Source organism: Rousettus aegyptiacus, unplaced genomic scaffold (assembly GCF_014176215.1).
Source record: "Rousettus aegyptiacus isolate mRouAeg1 unplaced genomic scaffold, mRouAeg1.p scaffold_m13_p_6, whole genome shotgun sequence".
NCBI classification, from domain to species: Eukaryota; Metazoa; Chordata; class Mammalia; order Chiroptera; family Pteropodidae; genus Rousettus; species Rousettus aegyptiacus.
Genome location: NW_023416309.1, coordinates 102,962,457 through 102,980,437, shown reverse-complemented (window position 1 = coordinate 102,980,437; position 17,981 = coordinate 102,962,457). Strand labels below are relative to the sequence as shown.

At 36.6% G+C, this 17,981-nt stretch overlaps 1 protein-coding gene across 7 annotated transcripts in view; it reads right to left on the bottom strand.

Annotated features, from left to right (window-relative positions):
- TLK2 (tousled like kinase 2) overlaps positions 1-17,981 on the bottom strand; it is an 86,818-nt gene that overhangs the window by 42,534 nt on the left and 26,303 nt on the right. For 5 of the 7 annotated variants that reach the window (XM_016128191.2, XM_016128198.2, XM_036223634.1 and 2 more), the window contains exons 3-7: positions 11,737-11,808; positions 10,822-10,891; positions 9,811-9,854; positions 9,002-9,097; positions 257-424 (exon numbers count right to left, since the gene is read on the bottom strand). In XM_016128191.2, coding sequence (XP_015983677.1) covers positions 257-424; positions 9,002-9,097; positions 9,811-9,854; positions 10,822-10,891; positions 11,737-11,808 — 450 coding nt within the window. The remainder of the gene's footprint in view (positions 1-256; positions 425-9,001; positions 9,098-9,810; positions 9,855-10,821; positions 10,892-11,736; positions 11,809-17,981) is intronic. The other 2 variants (XM_016128182.2, XM_036223636.1) reach the window with 1 other exon arrangement.

Genomic DNA, 17,981 nt, shown 5'->3' with positions numbered 1-17,981 from the left:
TTGTAATGGAATTTGATGTGTATTTTCTCTACTTCTTTATCAACCTAAGATTACATTTTCCTTCTCATGGTGTACTCAGACATTGACAAAGCAGTTTCTCTCAGCCCTTTGAACCAAGAAGGACTGAGAAAAAGCACACGCCTTTCGAAGTGACAGAGTTAGACATGTCATCATCTCTCTACCAAAATAATTATTCGAACTTCATCAAGGAGCTCAGGGTGGCAAGGAGCTACATAAGTTTAGCCTTGGTACTCACTGAAACAAAAGTGAAGCAGAGGCCAGCTCCCCTCTGTGCCAGCTGCTCTGTGTCAAGCCGAGGTTTTGCCAGCATCACTGACATCAGGGTTGGCAGAGCAGACTGCTCCTCCGATACCTCTTTTGCAGTGCTGCCATCTAAACCATAGAGGGGTTGTTCTACTCGCCGCTGGAAAACATTAAAAAAAACACATACACAAATTATGTGAGAAAGAAAATCTGGTATCCTCAAAATATGCAACAGATTAGAACACCGTTATTGAATATAATGACTTTAAAAAGAAAAAACCTCCTCTGAAAACAACTATGGAGAGCACAGTAACATCACCACTGGATTATAACCCATCTATGAACTCAAGTTAATATCTAACTCAAATTATGCAAAATTATATTTTAATGGTTCTATATTTACATAACTGAATTTTCAGGTTACTTTGTAGGGTTCAACAAATCAACTTTACAATACTCTCATTCCTACAAAGAAAATGTTATTTCAATCCTGTAGGTAAAAGAAGATTAAGACTTTTGTTCCCCACTTTATACTCTCCATTGTAGTCTCATCATACTAAGATGCAAAAAGCTAAAATAAATACAAGCAAAACAAGTTCCATAGTACACTAAAAGAATAACATACCACAATTATGTATGACATATTCCAGAAATGTAAGGATGGTTCATTATCAGCAAATCTATTGTAATTCATTATATTAACGTGTGTGTGTGGGGGGGGGGGGTCAAGATTATTCCCTTTAGATGCCAAAAAAGATTTGCACATTATCGAGCAACTCTTAAAAACAAACAAACAAACAAAACAAAACAAAAAACTGAACGTATATGTTATAACAAATATCTTTAATATAAAGAGTATTTTTTCAGAAATTAATATAAATTAATGGTGCTAGACTAAAGACACTTTCATTAAAGACAGGAATGACACAGGGGTTAATACATTAACATCACAATCATTCAACATTTTTATAGAAGTTTTGGTCAAAGTGATAAGGAAAAACTGAGATATAAACACTGGAAAAAGGTAAAGACTAAAAAGTGTCATTTTTGGATGATATAACTATTCACAAAGGAAACCAAGCAAATCAATTAAAAAAAATTAGATTTTAGGATGACGGCCAAATACAAATATATAAAAATTAATAGCTTCCCCATATACCAACAATGACTGATTATAATCAGAACATGTAATGGAAGAAAAAGCAGATTCAAAATTAAAAAAAAAAAAAATTCTGTAAAATACTCCAAAGTAAATTTAAGATATATTCAGATTACATATTTAAAACACTACAGCTTCACTGACAGATATAAAAGATGACCTAAATTGAATGGTGATACCATGCTCTTAGATTCAAACTTTATAGATGTCAAACTTCTCTAAAAGCTACTGCTCAGGACTTTTTGTTTATTTATTTATTTATTCCTTGTTTTGCAAGAGAGTGCTATGGTGGTAAATGATCATCTAGGTTCCCTCTTGCTCTCTCCTAAGTGGGTTGTTTTTGTGAAACTTCACAAATGAATTCTGAGGTTCACTTGGAAACATAATCAAAATTAGCCAAATAATTTTTTATAAAGACTATCAGGGAGCTTTGACTAGCTATTAAAACATACAAAGTAAAATTAACTAAATCAGGATAATACTGGTCCAGGAGCTGACTGATCAGTGGCACAGAAAATTCAGAAAGAGACCATATAATATGGATGTATAATTTGTGATTAAAGTCAAATTAGTGAGAATTTATATAAAAATTATAAGAAAATATAAACAAATGCTTTTATGACTTTCTAGTGATGGACATTTTAAACATGACATTAAAAATATAAACCATATAAGAACATCTAAGAATAACACAAAACCAGTGAGTAATAAAGGGAAAACATTGGTAAGTTTGACTACTTCAAATTTTTGACTTTTGAATGGTGAAAAGCAACATAAAGTTAAAAGACAAAATTACAACAGGCAAAAATATTTACAATATAAATGATGAGTTAACCATCTTAATAAATAATGTATTCCTACCCACCAGTAAGAAAAAAGAATACTTCGATAAATAAATAGGCAAAGGACCTGGGCAAACATTAAAAGAGAAATCCAAAGATCATTAAAAATATGAAAAAAATGTTTAAATCAATAATAAAGAAATGCAAGTTAAAATAAGGCATTTTTCCTACTGGCAAAGATTACAATGATAAAATTCAGTATTAGAAGGGTATGTAGAAACTGATACTCTCAAACTGCTATAACTAGCCAGCAATTATGTAATGACATTTTAAAGTGAGCACATTCTTTGAGAATTACACTTTGAAAATTTATCAAAAGGAAAAAATACATAAAAACAGACGTATATACACAAGGACATTCATTATAGTGCTATTTATAGAAAATAAAATGGTTATAGGATATTGGTTAAATTACAACCCAAATAAGGAAATCTATCATGTGAACATACATGCACACATATATGATCACTGAACTGTTTAATTGAAGAAGGCTTTCTATTTCACCACTTCTGAATTGATGGACTTTCAAAATAGGTACATATGTCTTTATCGGGAAATATCATTTAACATTTTCATTTTAGGAAATGAAAATAAACTAACCAAAATATCCTGAAAATAAAATCTATGAGTAGAGTCCACATCTTTAAGTCTAACACTCCTACCTAAACAAACGCAATGATTTAAATTCAGAATCCAGAACATCTGCGATACCCATTCACAACAATATTCTCACTACTTGGGAGAATCTCTAAAGCTTCAATATTCAAATTAAATATTCTGTTATGTATTTAATAAATATTTGCCAAGTACTGATAGATTTTAAAATATTTCTGGAAATAGAGCAGGCTTGGGATGTCTGAACCATCCTTCCCTTAGAAAACAGGACAAAATATTTTTTAAAAAGGTATTAAAAGCATCAAAGAGTTGATAAAATAGAAGGGATGTGCCAGGGCAAAATCTACAGGAAATCGGGAACACAAGATAGGTAAAAGAAGCACCAAAGTCACATTTGCCCTAAGGGTACCAGCAGATCTTCAATTTCTGTATCTAAGCCACCACAGTGCCAAGTTAACAGTTACAGGCCCAAAGCTCACCTAAGTTCAATAGGAAATCTTTCCCACTTCACACTGGGCTTCCAAAGGGCTACACACTCTCAGGGTAAATAAATGCAAACCAGAAGAAAAATTTCCCCTACTCTCCGGAAGCTGCAAGGAAACTGCACTGGCATCAAGGGGGTGGGGCTTCCCTGAGGAATGTCAACATAATTCAAATCAATATGGCCTGAGTGGTTGAAATAAACAAAATAAGAAAAACAAACAAAATGCAAGCCACAAATTAATTTAAAGTAGTGTTGGACTGGTAGATTCTATAGGCGCTTGGAAGAAGCAAATAAAAATTCCTTCTGGAGGAACACATCTTTATGCTAGATCTCAAAGAAACTTCACAAATAATTTTTCAAGAATGATGAGCAGCACACTGTAAAACAAAAATAAAGCACAAAGAAATAAAGCCCCAAGCAACAACTAGGAAAAACAAGAGACAGCAGAAACAGAGTCATAAAAACTTCAAATACCAGAATTATCAGACAACAGATTATAAAATAACTATGCTTACTAGATTAAAAAAAATAGTACAGGCATGAAAATATCTGCAAGGAAATATAATGACAAAAATTAAGAATTCAATTGCATTGACAGCAAATCAGATACAATGAAACAAAGAATTTGGGAACTGAAAGGCAAGAAAGTATCCGGAATGTAGCATACAGACACCAAAACACAGAGAAAAGAAACTAAGTGGCATAGTGATAAAGCGAGAAGGTCTAACATGGTTAACTGAAATTTCACAGGACGAAGAAAAAGGGAACAGGGCAGAGATACTGTTTGAAGAAATAATAGCTAAAAATTATCCATAAATGGTGCAAGATACCAACCTACAGATACCAGAAGCCCAACAAATCAGAAGCAAGAGAAATAAAAGGATGCATCATAATGAAAATGCAGAGCACCACAAATAAAGATTTCAAAAGCAGCTGGGGGGGGGGGGGGAGAGATAATTTCAAAGAAATAAGTAAATGAAAGCTGTTTTTCCATAGTAACAGTGGGAGCCAGAAGGTGATAAAAGAAAAACAGTGCCAATCTAAACATACACTGCAAAAACATCTTTCAAGAATAAGGGAAAAATAAAACGAAGGCTAAAACGAGAGGCACAGAAGGACTCAGTAATTCCATCTCTGGGTATTTATCCAAAGAAACACAAAACACTGCTTAGAAGGGACATGTGCATGCATCTGTTCATTGCAGCATTACAATTTACAATAGTCAAGATATGGAGGTAACCTGGGTGTCTATCAATGGATAAAGAAGAGATGGTACATATACACAATGGAATACTGCTCAGACATACAAACATCTAAAAATGACAGAAAAGGCAAATAACACATTAAAAAATTATATATTTAAGTCCAATAGAATAATTATATTAAACATAAATAGGAGAAATGTTCAAGCTAAAAGACTTTAGACCAAATAAAGGAAAAACTTCAACTATATTTGTCAGATACACTGAAAACATAATAAAGTTGATAGCATAAAAATGGAAGTATTTATATCACACAATGGTTTGGATATAATAAATATCAGATAAACTATATTTAAAGCAAAGAGTATCACAAGAGATGAAGAAAGTCAATAACATACCAAGCAAAAATATAAATATAGGAAGAAACAGGGCACTCCCCAAATCATGAAAGACATGTTAGATAGTAAATGATAGAACAAAGAGCCAAAAATCAGAATACAGAAGATTTAAACACTGTGATTAAATGCCATGATTCACAAAACTGACTTAATGACAAAACTAAATTTGGGGATACATACAGGAATAGTTCAACTGTAAGGAAAAGCAAATGGTGATCACAAAAAATGAGAATAGTGGTTGTTTCTAATGTAGAGGGAGGGAGCTGTAATTAGGGAAGGGCACGTACAGGTTTCCAGGGAGCTGGAAATATTTTACTTCTTGGCCTAAGTAATGATTATATAGAGTTAACTTTATAATGATTTTCTATAAACTTTTTTGGTGAAAGGCCAGACAGAAATATTTTTGGTTTTTCAGGCCACATACCCTCTCTGCCGTATATTCTTGTCTCTACAACTCTTTAAAACTGTAAACACCATTCTTAGCTTGAGAGCTGTGGGCTGTAGTTTACTAACTCCTGCATTAAAGTGCTCGTGTTTAATGTACTTTTCGTATATACCAAAAAATACAAAAGAATCATTTAGAGAGAAAAATGCTAAAGTAATTTTTTATTCACTTACTCTTCCTTTTCAATAAACAGTCTTAAGCACCCACTGTGTGCCAAGCGCTGTTTTTGGGTGTCAGAGATTGAAAATTGAACAAGATATTATCTTGTGTAGATATTCCATGTTAAACAGGGGAAACAGTTAAAATAATTGCATCTTTGTAATAAGTACTCTGAGAGATGGAAATGGGAATAAACAAAACAAAGTAAAGCCCCTGTGCTCATGGGATTAACATTCTAGTGGGAAAAAAAGGGCAATAGATTGTGTAGTTAAAAAATAAAATATATAACTTATTAAATGTAAATGTATTAAAACTATACCAAACAACAATGATGAATGAACTATACTAACACAGAACAATATGGATGAATCTCACAAAAGTAACACTGAAAGCCAGACACAAGAGTATATACTGCATGATTCCTTTTATACAAAACGGAAATAACTCATGTATGCTGATAGAAGTGAGGACAGTAGCTATTCTAGATGGCAGGGAGAGGGCTGATAACTGGAAGGGAGCCTAAGGAGAATTTCAGGCAGGGGGCTGGTAATATTTCATTTCTTGTGCTGGTACCAGTTTGTGAAAATTCATTAAGCGTTAGACTTATATTTGTACTCCTCTAGATGTATAAATAGGAATCAATAAAAAAATTTAAATATATATGTCAGGTGGTAATAACTAAGAATTAAAATAAAGCAGAATTAGGGACATAGGAACAGCTTATTTTAAAGCTCGCCAGGGGAGACCTCTCTGATGAAGTCATTTTTGAGTAATAACTTGAAAAAGAGATTGTTAATCATGCTGTTCCCGGAAGAGGAAATCACAAGTGCAAAAGCCCCAAAGTAGAAGAGTGCTGTGCAGTATTCGAGGAACTTCAAGGTGGCCAGCATGGCCACAGTGGCATGAAGGAGAGGGAGAACAGCTGAAGATGTCAGTCAGGTGCGCAGGTGGGGGAGCACAGATCAAGTGGGAGCTTCCAGGCCATGCAAGTCTAAAGCAATGTGGACTCGCCACTGGACAGTTGGGGACAGAGGATCTGTCTTAGCTTTTTAACTGAAATCACTCTGGCTACTATCTTGAGAATAGGTGAGACTTGGGCAGAAACAGGGAGACCTCACTTTGGAGGCTAACGCAGAGAACCAGAAGAATAGAATGTGGTCATATTCCAATATATTTTAAAGAAGAAAGAGGATTTACTGATGGATTACATATAGGGTATGAGATTATAACTCAAAAACTTGGACAGAATAAACTGTCATTCACCAAGGCAGACTGAAGGGAGAATGTCTTGTCATTGCTGTTTTGGTAATGAAGGGGAAGCAAGAGTTGCTTGTTGGACATTTTAAGCTGTCCATTAGATATATAAGTGAGAATGTCAAGAAGAGTCTGAGACCTGATTATCGGAGAGACTGGTGCCCGGTGAAGGCAAGCAAATTCTTTCATCCTAAAAGGCTGACATGGATACTGATGCAAGTAGCTTAGTAGATTTGGTGTAAGAGCACATGAAAGTTTTCTTCTGATTGCTTCTATTTTCTCAGTAAAATAAAAAAGCAAAGCCATCAGTTGAGATAGTGGAGAGGAAGGAAGTGTTGCTGCAGGCTTGCAGGAAATGACAAAAATATGACATCGCCATACAAATGTTCATCTGGGAAAGGGAACTAACTAGAGGAATACAGGAGGATTGGCAGGCAGCTAGGGGTGCACATGAGGTTAGTGCTTGTAAAGTGCCACCGGTCAGCACGTGTTTTCCTCTAAGCATACAGAGCCGCTGCGAGACAGGCAAAGAAAAGGTGGAGAATTAGATTTAATCAGAGTTGTTTTTTTTCAGGCAAGTAACATGGAAAGAGAATGGGAAAAGGAAACTGAGGGGCATACACAAATTAGTCATTGGAACTACTTATGAGGCACAGAATCAAAATTGCGAAGATAGAGAGCTTCTCAGTGCGATGGAAAAGGAAAGTTACAGTTTGGTTCTTATTTCAATGCCTAATATATACTTAGATTTGCAAAATAACAATGAGGCCCAGCCACCATTTGTACAGCTGGCAGAAATGTCTACAGATTACTGAGTGCACCTCTTTTGTCTTCAAGTAAATCTTGACCTAAACTGACAAATGATTGATGGGTGGTCACGCTACTAAAAAACAAACGAGGAAACACATATTTCAGGAGAAAAAAAAAAGTAACAGACAAGAAAATTCTATAAAACATATTTGTCTGAAATATATAATTCTGCAATTTCATTTAACATTTTTAGAACTTTAATTGGTTTTAAACTTAAGATAAATAAATACATAGGCCTTCTAAACATTTATCTAGCAAACTGTAACCTAACCCAACAAAATCACATATTTCTAACATTTTAAAATTTGGCATGGATGACAAAATAATGGCAAAAAATTTCAAGTAGAGTATATTTTCATAACTGCTTTAATAGTTGCAATCACCCCTAATGAATGCATGTTTTTATGAGATAGCGGGGTGGGGTGGGGGTAGAAGTGCACTTTAAAATACCTTGACAACACGAAGATTAAATCACTTAGGAAAAGAGCAGTATTTACCAACTCTACTGAAGCAGAGAAAAACAACTTTCCTAAACAAACAGAAACCTAGGATGAGAATTCTTGATCTTAGAGAGACCCTTCGTCCCCAGGATCCCACAGAAATACCTGAGGCATCAGTGGACATAATGCGCTCTTGGGTACAGAGGTCTTATATAGTATCAGTAAATTATCCAAAGGCACTCGAGTGAATTAATACAAAATTCTACATTAGCTAACTCAGGGATTCTCAGTCTCAGCACTAGTGACCTTTTGGAACAGATAATTCTTTGTTGTGTGGGCCTGTCCTGTGCATTGTAGGATATTTACCAGCATTCCTGGCCTCTGCCCATGAGAAGCAATGGTACCTCCCCCACTTAGTTGTGAACAAAAGTGACTACCCCCAGTTGAGAATCACTAACTTAGTTATAATGGTTTTAGGATCTTCAGATCTCACTTATAGGTAGGAAACAAACCTATTTCAAATTGGTATAGCACTAGCTTCTCTACTATATCACTGATTAAGACTTGAAAATAATTCGAATGCCAGAGCTGAGCAAATTTTTTAAGAAAAGAATTTAGTTATAGGACTACAGAAGTTTGGCAAGGATAAAAACCTATTGTTTGGATTGGAAATCACTTCCTTGATAACATGGAGCTATAGGCTTAGAGGCAATTTATTATACTGAGAGAATAGGGTTAGCGCTTGTAACACATTAATTCACTGATATATAGACTTGAATCTAAGTGATTCATAGGTAATACCATGTCATACTTTTCTCCTTAATGCCTCATTCCCTTTGGGTAACTCATGGAAAAGAAACTTTGCTTGAGTGTTCCTGGGTTTCTTGTCTCCTAGAACAGGTGTCAAATTTCTCCAGGTGAATGCTTACCGGTAAGGGATTGGATAAGGAATGTTGCGGTGAGGATCGTGCAACTGGTGGAACACTTCTGCCAGGGCTGGTTCCTGGCCCGCTTCCCCCAGCAAACTGGCCAACAGGGAAAAATGGATATGAATAATTCAAAACAGTACTATGCTTCAGAGAAGGAGAGTAAATGATTAATACACAAACAGGTATTAATTATGCATGGCCCCTTTAAGTGAATACATCTTATTCTAGAAAGACAACGCCAAGTAAGTTAAATTTTGCTATCTTTTCAACGAAATTTTTAAGAAGGAGCTCTAGCAGAAACGCACCAAGATATAACGAAAACATGGCTAGAAATGATTTTGAAAAACATAAGAAAAGAATGTTTTCCCTTCTGGTCTCAAATACATGAAGCAGGAATACAGTGGTTCAGTGGATGTTAGTGTCTTCTTTAGTAACCACTAACGATGGGGGTCAGTGAGTTCACTATGTGTTCCACTGGACTAAAGGGAAGAGGACAAAGGAAGAGTCCAAGTTATTCAACTTCAATCTTTGTAAGACACGAAACCTAGTCTGACCAATAGAAAAATTGCCTCGTTTGTGAATTTTTATATCATCACAGAACAGACACGTCATAAACAAATTTAAATTCAGAAAGTCAACAGCAGTTTCCTCTTACAGACAAATAGGGTGGCATTAGACTGATGAAGATGGGAAGGAAGGGAAGGAAAGCACAGTAAAGGCAAAATATTGCTTTCTAAAGCCTTAAACGAACATAAGAATTTAGGTTTTTTAAAAAATCACTACAGATTTTTCCCCAAAATTTAACTTACCTCAAAGTAATCACTAATTTTATGTCCCCTAGGAGTGCCTTTTCCTGAAAATGAAACCAAAGTAAGTACAGTTTTTCCAATAATACATGTAACCCCATCACTCACTAAAATACACTATGTATTCAAAACTGTATACATTGTTAGCAATTCAAGTGTCAGTTTTACTTTTGAACAAATGAGCTGAAATACCTACAACCTAAGAACACAGACAGTTTCCTTCATATAATAAAAGACTGAATGAGTAGTGAAGGACTTTTTCATAGCTTGTTTTCCTTTAAGGTTTGCTACTCTTTTACAAATACACTAACGAAACATGTCATAACTGTGAATAAAAAAATTAACCTATAATCCATGCCCCCAACTAAGACAACAGTGAATTCAAAACAAACTTCACAAAAAACTTTCTGTGACCATGTCACTTTGGTAGAAGTTCTTTCCCACCTCCCAAAATAAAAAATGATTCGTAGATTAAAAAGCAAAAATGCAAAAAAGATGTTCCTTAGGGAGAGGGAAAAATAACCAAATAATTTCTTTTTTTAATTACATAAAGATATTTGGCATTATAATCATTATATTTATAGATTTATTCCACTGGGTGCCAATGTTCAACTAAATAATCGACACAGAAAAAGATTAGGTGGAAATGACAACCAGGTAAATAAAACCATTTCTGGTCGCCTATTATTAACAAATCACTGATCTAATACAAGACATAGTTAAAACTCCAGTGGAAACTCTTTTTTGTACAATATAGTACAATATATGCTTAGTTTTAAGAAAAACCTGTGAGATTGTTAACTTACAACAGGGTAAACAACAGTCCCCAAAGAACTGACACTGTTTTGTCAAGTGTATATCAAATGGCAAGCCTATAATAAACAGCCTGATATTCCCTCAAGATGCACAATCTCCTTTGTTAGGAATCCCTGTATAACAAACTAATTATTTAGTGTGAGTTGGAAAACTTTACATAAAAATTCAGTATTTTTATTAGTGTGAAATTATTACTACCTTGGCTAGTTTCATATGGTTCAGCTTTTCTCTTCCGGTTTCGCTGGTCATTCTGTTTTTTCTCAGGAGTCTGTTAAATACCATATACATCACAATTAGCACTGTATCATATTTTTCACATCATGAAAGTTAGAAAGTATGTACAAAATATCAAATATATAAGGCAATTTCACTAGCACAGACAAGTCCAAAATCAGTGTCCTGCTCTCAGAGTAGGGTTATGGGAAGGTCTGGAACCAAAACATTCATACAATTTTTGGCAAACTGCTTAAAATATTAGTGCTTCAATTTACTTGCTTGTAAATCAGCGTTGCTGCACAGCTTAAATATTTCATAAAGCACAAACGTAGTACAAATATCTAGCATACAGCAGGCTTGCAGAAACATTCTAACACCTGTTGTCTACTTTGTAATAAACAGATTAAATCCAATCCCTTTTTTCTCAAAAAGGAAAGCTCTACATAATCAGTCACTGGCTCTCATTTACTGAAAGTTTTATCAAAGTGTAAAACAGATCGTTGCACACTTGGCTCCATATGCATACAGCTAGATTAACTGCCTAAAAATAAAAATCTTCAAGTCCTGTAAAATTGGCCAGGCTACACTGCTATACTGACCCACTCAGCTGAAGTACTGACGAGCATTAAAATTCAAGGGTGCCTAGGCTAATTCAGCTACAACTGAAGTCACGCCCTTTATTGATGACAATTAAGCAAAAAAATTTTTTAAAGAAAAAAAAGGAAAGATATCACCCATACATGATTATAATAATAAAATCCATCAGAGCCACACCACAGCTGTAAAGACACAACTCAAACAGAACGGATCTATCAGCAACCCTGGAGTTATGCTATCTTTTAACCTAGACTGAAAGTGTGGAAATATGAAAATCTTGCAATAGATATGGCATCTTACCTCTACTTCTTTGTCACTCAAGGATCCCACACTGCACAAACTCTGGTTTGAAGACTCACTATTGAGTGGCCCCTGGAAAGAAAAAAAAAGGAATCAAAAGAAACTAATTTAAGATGACAACAAAACTGAGGAAGAAGCCTGTTGATTTTGATGTCTAAGTAAAGTCAAAGAGGCAAGAGGCAACCAACTGAAAAGAATGCAAGTACTGTACCCTCATGTTAAAATTCTCTAGCTACTATTCTTTTCATTTCCTTTACAAACTCTGTAAGCTTCTGCAAATTTTCCCTTCTAGAGCATTTCCACATGTAGTGAATTTATTCTTTAAGTAAAATAAACAAAAGAACTCAATCCTCAGTCTCTTGTACCATACAGGCAAGATCTGAAAGTTAAGATGTTAAGGAGTATGTTAAGGGGTTTCTTATGAGGGGTGTTCAGGGACCACAATGAAGAAAATGCTTTTCTGAGTCATGCTTTAAGGAGGCATGACTGCTAGCTCAAAAAACAAAGTTGCAAGAGATTGACTTCTGGCCTAACAGCATGAATAGCTCTGCTGGCCTGCTCCTTAGTGAAATTGGTGAAAATTATTTAAAAAACAACCATTCAAAGCCTCTGGAAATGTTCCCTAAGGGCAAACAGCAAATGAAGAAATAAAATCTATGAAAATTCAGTCTGAAAGGTGAAAGTCTGTGGTATTTGAAAGAAGACCACTCCCTCCCTCCACTTCCATCTCGGCAAGGCTCCAGCCTGCTGTAGCCAAGAACACGGGGCTCCCCCTCCCCTCAACTTTCAGTTCAAGGGCTTTCTCCCAGGGTAGAGCAGGAATTCAGGTTTCTCCTCCTGCCCCCAGCCTCCTCTTGCAGAAATCCCAGGCAAGTACTTTGAAGCCAGTGGGTTCCCATCTGCCCAAGCCTCGCCTGTAGAACCATGGTACACTGAGAATACTGGGGCCCCAGGGACCTTTTCACCCAGTTCCAGAGATGGTGGGTCCACACCAAGAGAGAGAAGCTGCTCTGCAAGCACCTTCCTCATCCCCACTCCCCTCCAGGACTCAGCAACTAGAGCCAGAAGGTCACTCAAAGGAAAGCTCACCATAGTCCCACCTCCAGCTCCAGAACCCAGGCTCAGATATTTTGCCTCAGGGGGAAAAGCAGGACCATGTAGTCGCAAATTTCTTCCCAAAGGACTTGACTTTATTCTCAAAAGAATGGACAAGTTTAAGTCTAAGGAGTTCTCAAGAACAGTGGAGGTGGTAGTAAAAGACAACTGGAAAGAGATTCATAGATGTAATGAAAATACAGCCTTGACTATAGGCCAGGTAGTCTGCCTCAGAGAAGCAGAAAATAAGACATCTGGGAGGAGTCCTCTTGGGGTCAGAACAAATGGCTCACCTCGACTTCAGAACTGCTTCCTTCCAAGGAAGCCCACTTTGATTGGATTACTTTGTAGAGGAATTTATGCCTCCGAGCACTGTTGAAAACAATAGAGCAATCTGAGTAATTAGCAGAGTTTAACATCTGGGTTGGTCAGGAAAAGAGAGGCCTACCAGTACCAGTCATCCCAGGGAGACAGTAGGCAAACTTAAAGCTCTGCCTCCCTGAGGAACACCACCAGAGGCTTAACTGTAGGAGGAGGAGGTGGTAGAATAGGCTTCACTAAAATAATCCGGCCAGCCATCAAACAAATAAACAAGCATATAACAATAAGGCCCAAAGGATGGGATGAGAAATCAGTATCTGGAGCTGCTAGATCATCTAAAATGACCAGTTCCCAAGAAAAAAATCATGAGGCATGCAAAGCAACAGGGATGTATGATCCATAAACCAGGGGGGTGGGGAGGAAGGCAGGCAAAAAACACGGCCTGTGAGTGGCTAGATGCTGGATTTAACATTTCAAAATAGCCATTATAAGTAAGTTCAAGCAACCAAAGAAAACCAAAATTAAAAATTTAAAAGCAAAAAAGGGCATGAATGAAAATGTGTCAAATAGAGAATATCAACAGAGGCAAAGAAATTATGTATATTAAAAAACAAAACAAAATGTAGTCAAAACTATAATAAAAAAAAATGCAACAGGCTCAAGAGTAGAATAAAAGGGCAGAAAAAAATAATTAGCAACTTTGAAGACAGATCGATAAGAGATTTTATAAGCTGAAAAACAGAACATGGAAGAAAACTAAATAGAGCTTCAGAGAAAAGTGGGGAATTGTTCAGTATATATAACCATGACGATAAGGGTACCAAAAGGAAAGAGCAAGAATGAAGCATAAAAAATATTTAAACAATGGCTGAAAGAAGCTTAATGGACTCCAAGTAGGATAAACACAGCGAACCACAAACCTGCATCACTTTCAAATGAATCCCAATAAGATTAACAGCTGACTACTGAACATAGTCAATGGAGTCCAGAGGCAGTGGGATACCATATTTAAAAAAGTATGGGACGGGAAAAATAAAATCAACCAAGAACCTTATACTGAGCAAAGTATTATTTCAAAAACAAAAGCAAAGACTTCCTCAGATAAACAAAAAAGGAATTTCCTCAGCCTCATAAAGAGCATCTACAAAAAAAACAAAAACAAAAAACCTACAGTTAACATTATACTAATGATGAAAGACTGGATGCTTTTCCCTAAAATCTGGAATAACACAAGAATGTCTGCTCTCATCACATCTATTTAACATTGTACCAAATCCAGGCAATTAGGCAAAAAAAAAAAAAAAAAAAAAAGAAAAGAAAAAGAATTACAAGGTATTCAGATCGAAAAACTATGTGAAACTGTCCCAATTCATAGATGACATAAACTTGTATACATGAATTCCCAAAAGGCCCACTAAAATAATATTAGAATTAATAAATAAGTTCGGCAAGGTTGCAGGATACAAGACTAATATACAAAATCAATTTTATTTCTATAAATTTGTAATGAACTTAAAAACGAAATTTAAAAAACAATTCCAGTCACATTAGCAGCAAAAAGAATAAAATGCTGAGCTGATAATCTAAAAACTACCAAAAATTTGTGGTAAGAAACTGAAGATCTAAATAAATGGAAAAATATCCCATGTTCATGGACTGACTGACTGACTGTTAAGACGGCAACCTTCCTAGTCCATCTACAGAATTTCAACCAGAATCTCAGCTGACTTCTTTGTAGAAACTAACAAGTTGATTCTAAATTCATATGGAATTACAAGAGACCAGAACCGGTAAAGCAATCCTTAAAAAGAACAAAGTAGGAAGACTCACATTCACTGACTTCACAACTAATTACAAATCAACAGTAATCACAACAGTACAGTACTGGAAGAAAGACAGATCAATGGAACAGAACTGAAAGTCCAGCGATATTTCCATAATCTACCGTCACATGATTACTGACAAAGGTGTCAAGACCATTTAATAAGGGAAAGAATAGTTTTTTCAATAAATAGTGCTGGGACAACTGGATAGTCAAAGGAAAAGCAATGAAACTAGACCTTTACTTTATACCATATACAAAAATTAACAAAATGGTTCAAGAACTTTTATGTAATAGCTAAAACTATAAAACTCTCAGAAAAGTGTTAAAACATAGGGGTAAATCTTCATGACCCTGGAATGAGAAAAGGATTCTTAAATATGACACTGAATGTACCAAAAAAAGAAAAAAAAAAAGATAAATTGAACTTTTTCAAAATTAGACTTTTGTGGTTGAAAGAACACTATCAACAAAGTAAAAAGACAATGCACAAAATGGGAGAAGATATTTGCAAATCACACATCTGATAGGGAACTTAAATTCTGTAGAAAGAACTCTTACAATTCAATAAAGACAGTCCAATTTAAAAACGGGCAAAAGATATCTGAACAGGATATTTCTCCAAAGACAATATACAAATGGCCGATATGGGCATAATAAGAAGTAAATCATTAGCCAACAGGGAAATGTAAATCAAACCACAATGAGATTATCACTTTACACCTATGAGGCTGCCTAGAATAAAAAAGACAAAAATTGGGACCTTTGTACACTGCTGGTGGGAACATAAAATGGTATAGCTGCTTTTAAAAAGTCAGGCAGTTCTTCAAACAATTAAACAGAGTTACTTTATGACTCAAAATGCTACTCCTAAGTATACAGAGAAGAAAAAACATGTACGCACACAAATTTGAACATAAATGTTTATAGCAGCATTATTCATTCACAAAAGCAGAACGATAAAAACTCCAATGTCTATGAGCTGATGATAAGTGGAAAACAAAATGTGGTATATCCATACAATGGAACATTATTTGACCATAAAAAGGAGTCCAGTACTGATACATACTACAATACAGACAATCACTGAAAACATTTTGCTAAGTTTAAGAAGCCAGTCATGGGAGACTGGTCAAGATGGTGTAGAAAGTAGAGGCTATGCACGCCTCCTCTCATGACCACACCAAAGTTACAACGAAACTACAGAGCAACCAGCATGCTGAATTGCCTGAAGTTTGGCTGAACAGAAGCCCTACAACCAAAGACAAAAATGGTAGGAGGGGCGGAGATGAGGAATGATCTGGTCCCACAACCAAGTGTGGTGATCGAGGATCGGGAGAGTTATCTTTGCTACAGAGCCTCCTCCCTGACCTGAGGATTGAGGGGTCCCAGGCCCACACTGAGCTCCCCAGCTCATGGTTCTCAGTGCCAGGAAGAAAAGATCCCATAACCTCTGGCTGGGAAAACCAGCAGAGGTTGTGGCTAAGTGAGGAGGGCCATGGGAGTCACAGACGATCCTCTTAAAGGGCCCGTGCCAGGACTTACTTGCTGGTGGACTCACTCACTCTGAGCTCCAGCACAGGGGAAGCTGCTCAAGGAGCAGCGGGGTCACATGAGGAGAAATTGAGTTGTCAGGCTTGAGGGCGACGGCTGGAGGGGCAGCTTTCTCCTAGACAGAAGTGCTAGCAGTATCCATTGTTCCTTTGTTGAGCCCTCTCCACTCACAGCCTGTGGACACAGGTGCCACCATATCCACGTCACCATCAATCTAGATAACACAGGTCGCTCTGCCCAGGAGATTCCCTGAGATTCTGCCTCTTCCAACTTGTGGGCCCACCTAAGCCGCTTCCAGTTTACTCCATACAAATGGTCTGTCTTGACTCTTGCTGTGGACTAAAATCTCTCAAAGGCTCACAAAACCCAAAGAAACAGCATCTGGCCTTGGTGTGCCTTGTACCTCTCGCTGAGCATCCCCAAGTCCCGCATTAGTGGCAGCCAGCCTCGGTTTATGCGATTACCTCTCAAAGCACCAATAAACCCAGCATGGGTGACAGTCATCTGTAGAATGCCTGGTGACTCTTACCAGGTAGCCCCAGAGGTGCACAGGCTGTGGCTGAACTTGGCCTACAGCCAGACCCCTCCCAAGACTGTGCCACTGGGCCTCACAAAGGACATACCGAGGGCACTCGGTTCAGGTGACCAGGGAGAATGCACTACCGAGCCTCACAGGACACCTACTACGTAAAGCCACTCTACTAAGAACAGGAAACTTAGGAGCCCTACCTTAATACCTAGAGACAGACACAGGAAGGCAGCAAAAGTGGGGAGACAAAGAAGCATGGCTCACATTAAAAACAACAACGACAACAACAACAGTAACAAAAAACAGAACAGAGCTCAAGAAGAATTATTCAACAAAATGAAGACAAGCAATCAACCAGATGCAGATTTCAAAACCCTGGTTATAATGATGCTCAGTAAACTTAAGAGAAGAGTAGTTGAACTCAGTGAGAACTCTTAACAAAGAAATAGAAGACATGAAAATGTAAACCATAAAAAGGAACCAGTCAAAAATGAAGAATACAATATCTGAGATGAGTACATTAGAGGGAATCAACAGAGTGGAGGATCAAATCAGCGATATGAGGATAGGGTAATAGAGGACATCCAATCAGAACAGCAACAAGAAAAAAGAATCCAAAAAATGAAGATAGTTTAAAGAGTCTAGGGGACATCAAGAGTAACAACATTCGCATCACAAGAGTACCAGAAAGAGAAGAAAGAGCAAGAAGTTGAAAACCTATTTAAAGAAATAATAACAGAAAACTTCCTTAACCTGATGAAGGAAATAGACATATAATCCCAGGAAGCTCAGAGAGTCCCAAACAAGATGAACCCAAAGAGACTCAAGCCAAGACACATCATAATTAAAATGCCAAAGGTTAAATACAGCGAGAATCTTAAAAGCAGCAAGAGAAAAGCAGTTAGTTACCAACAAAGGAGCTTC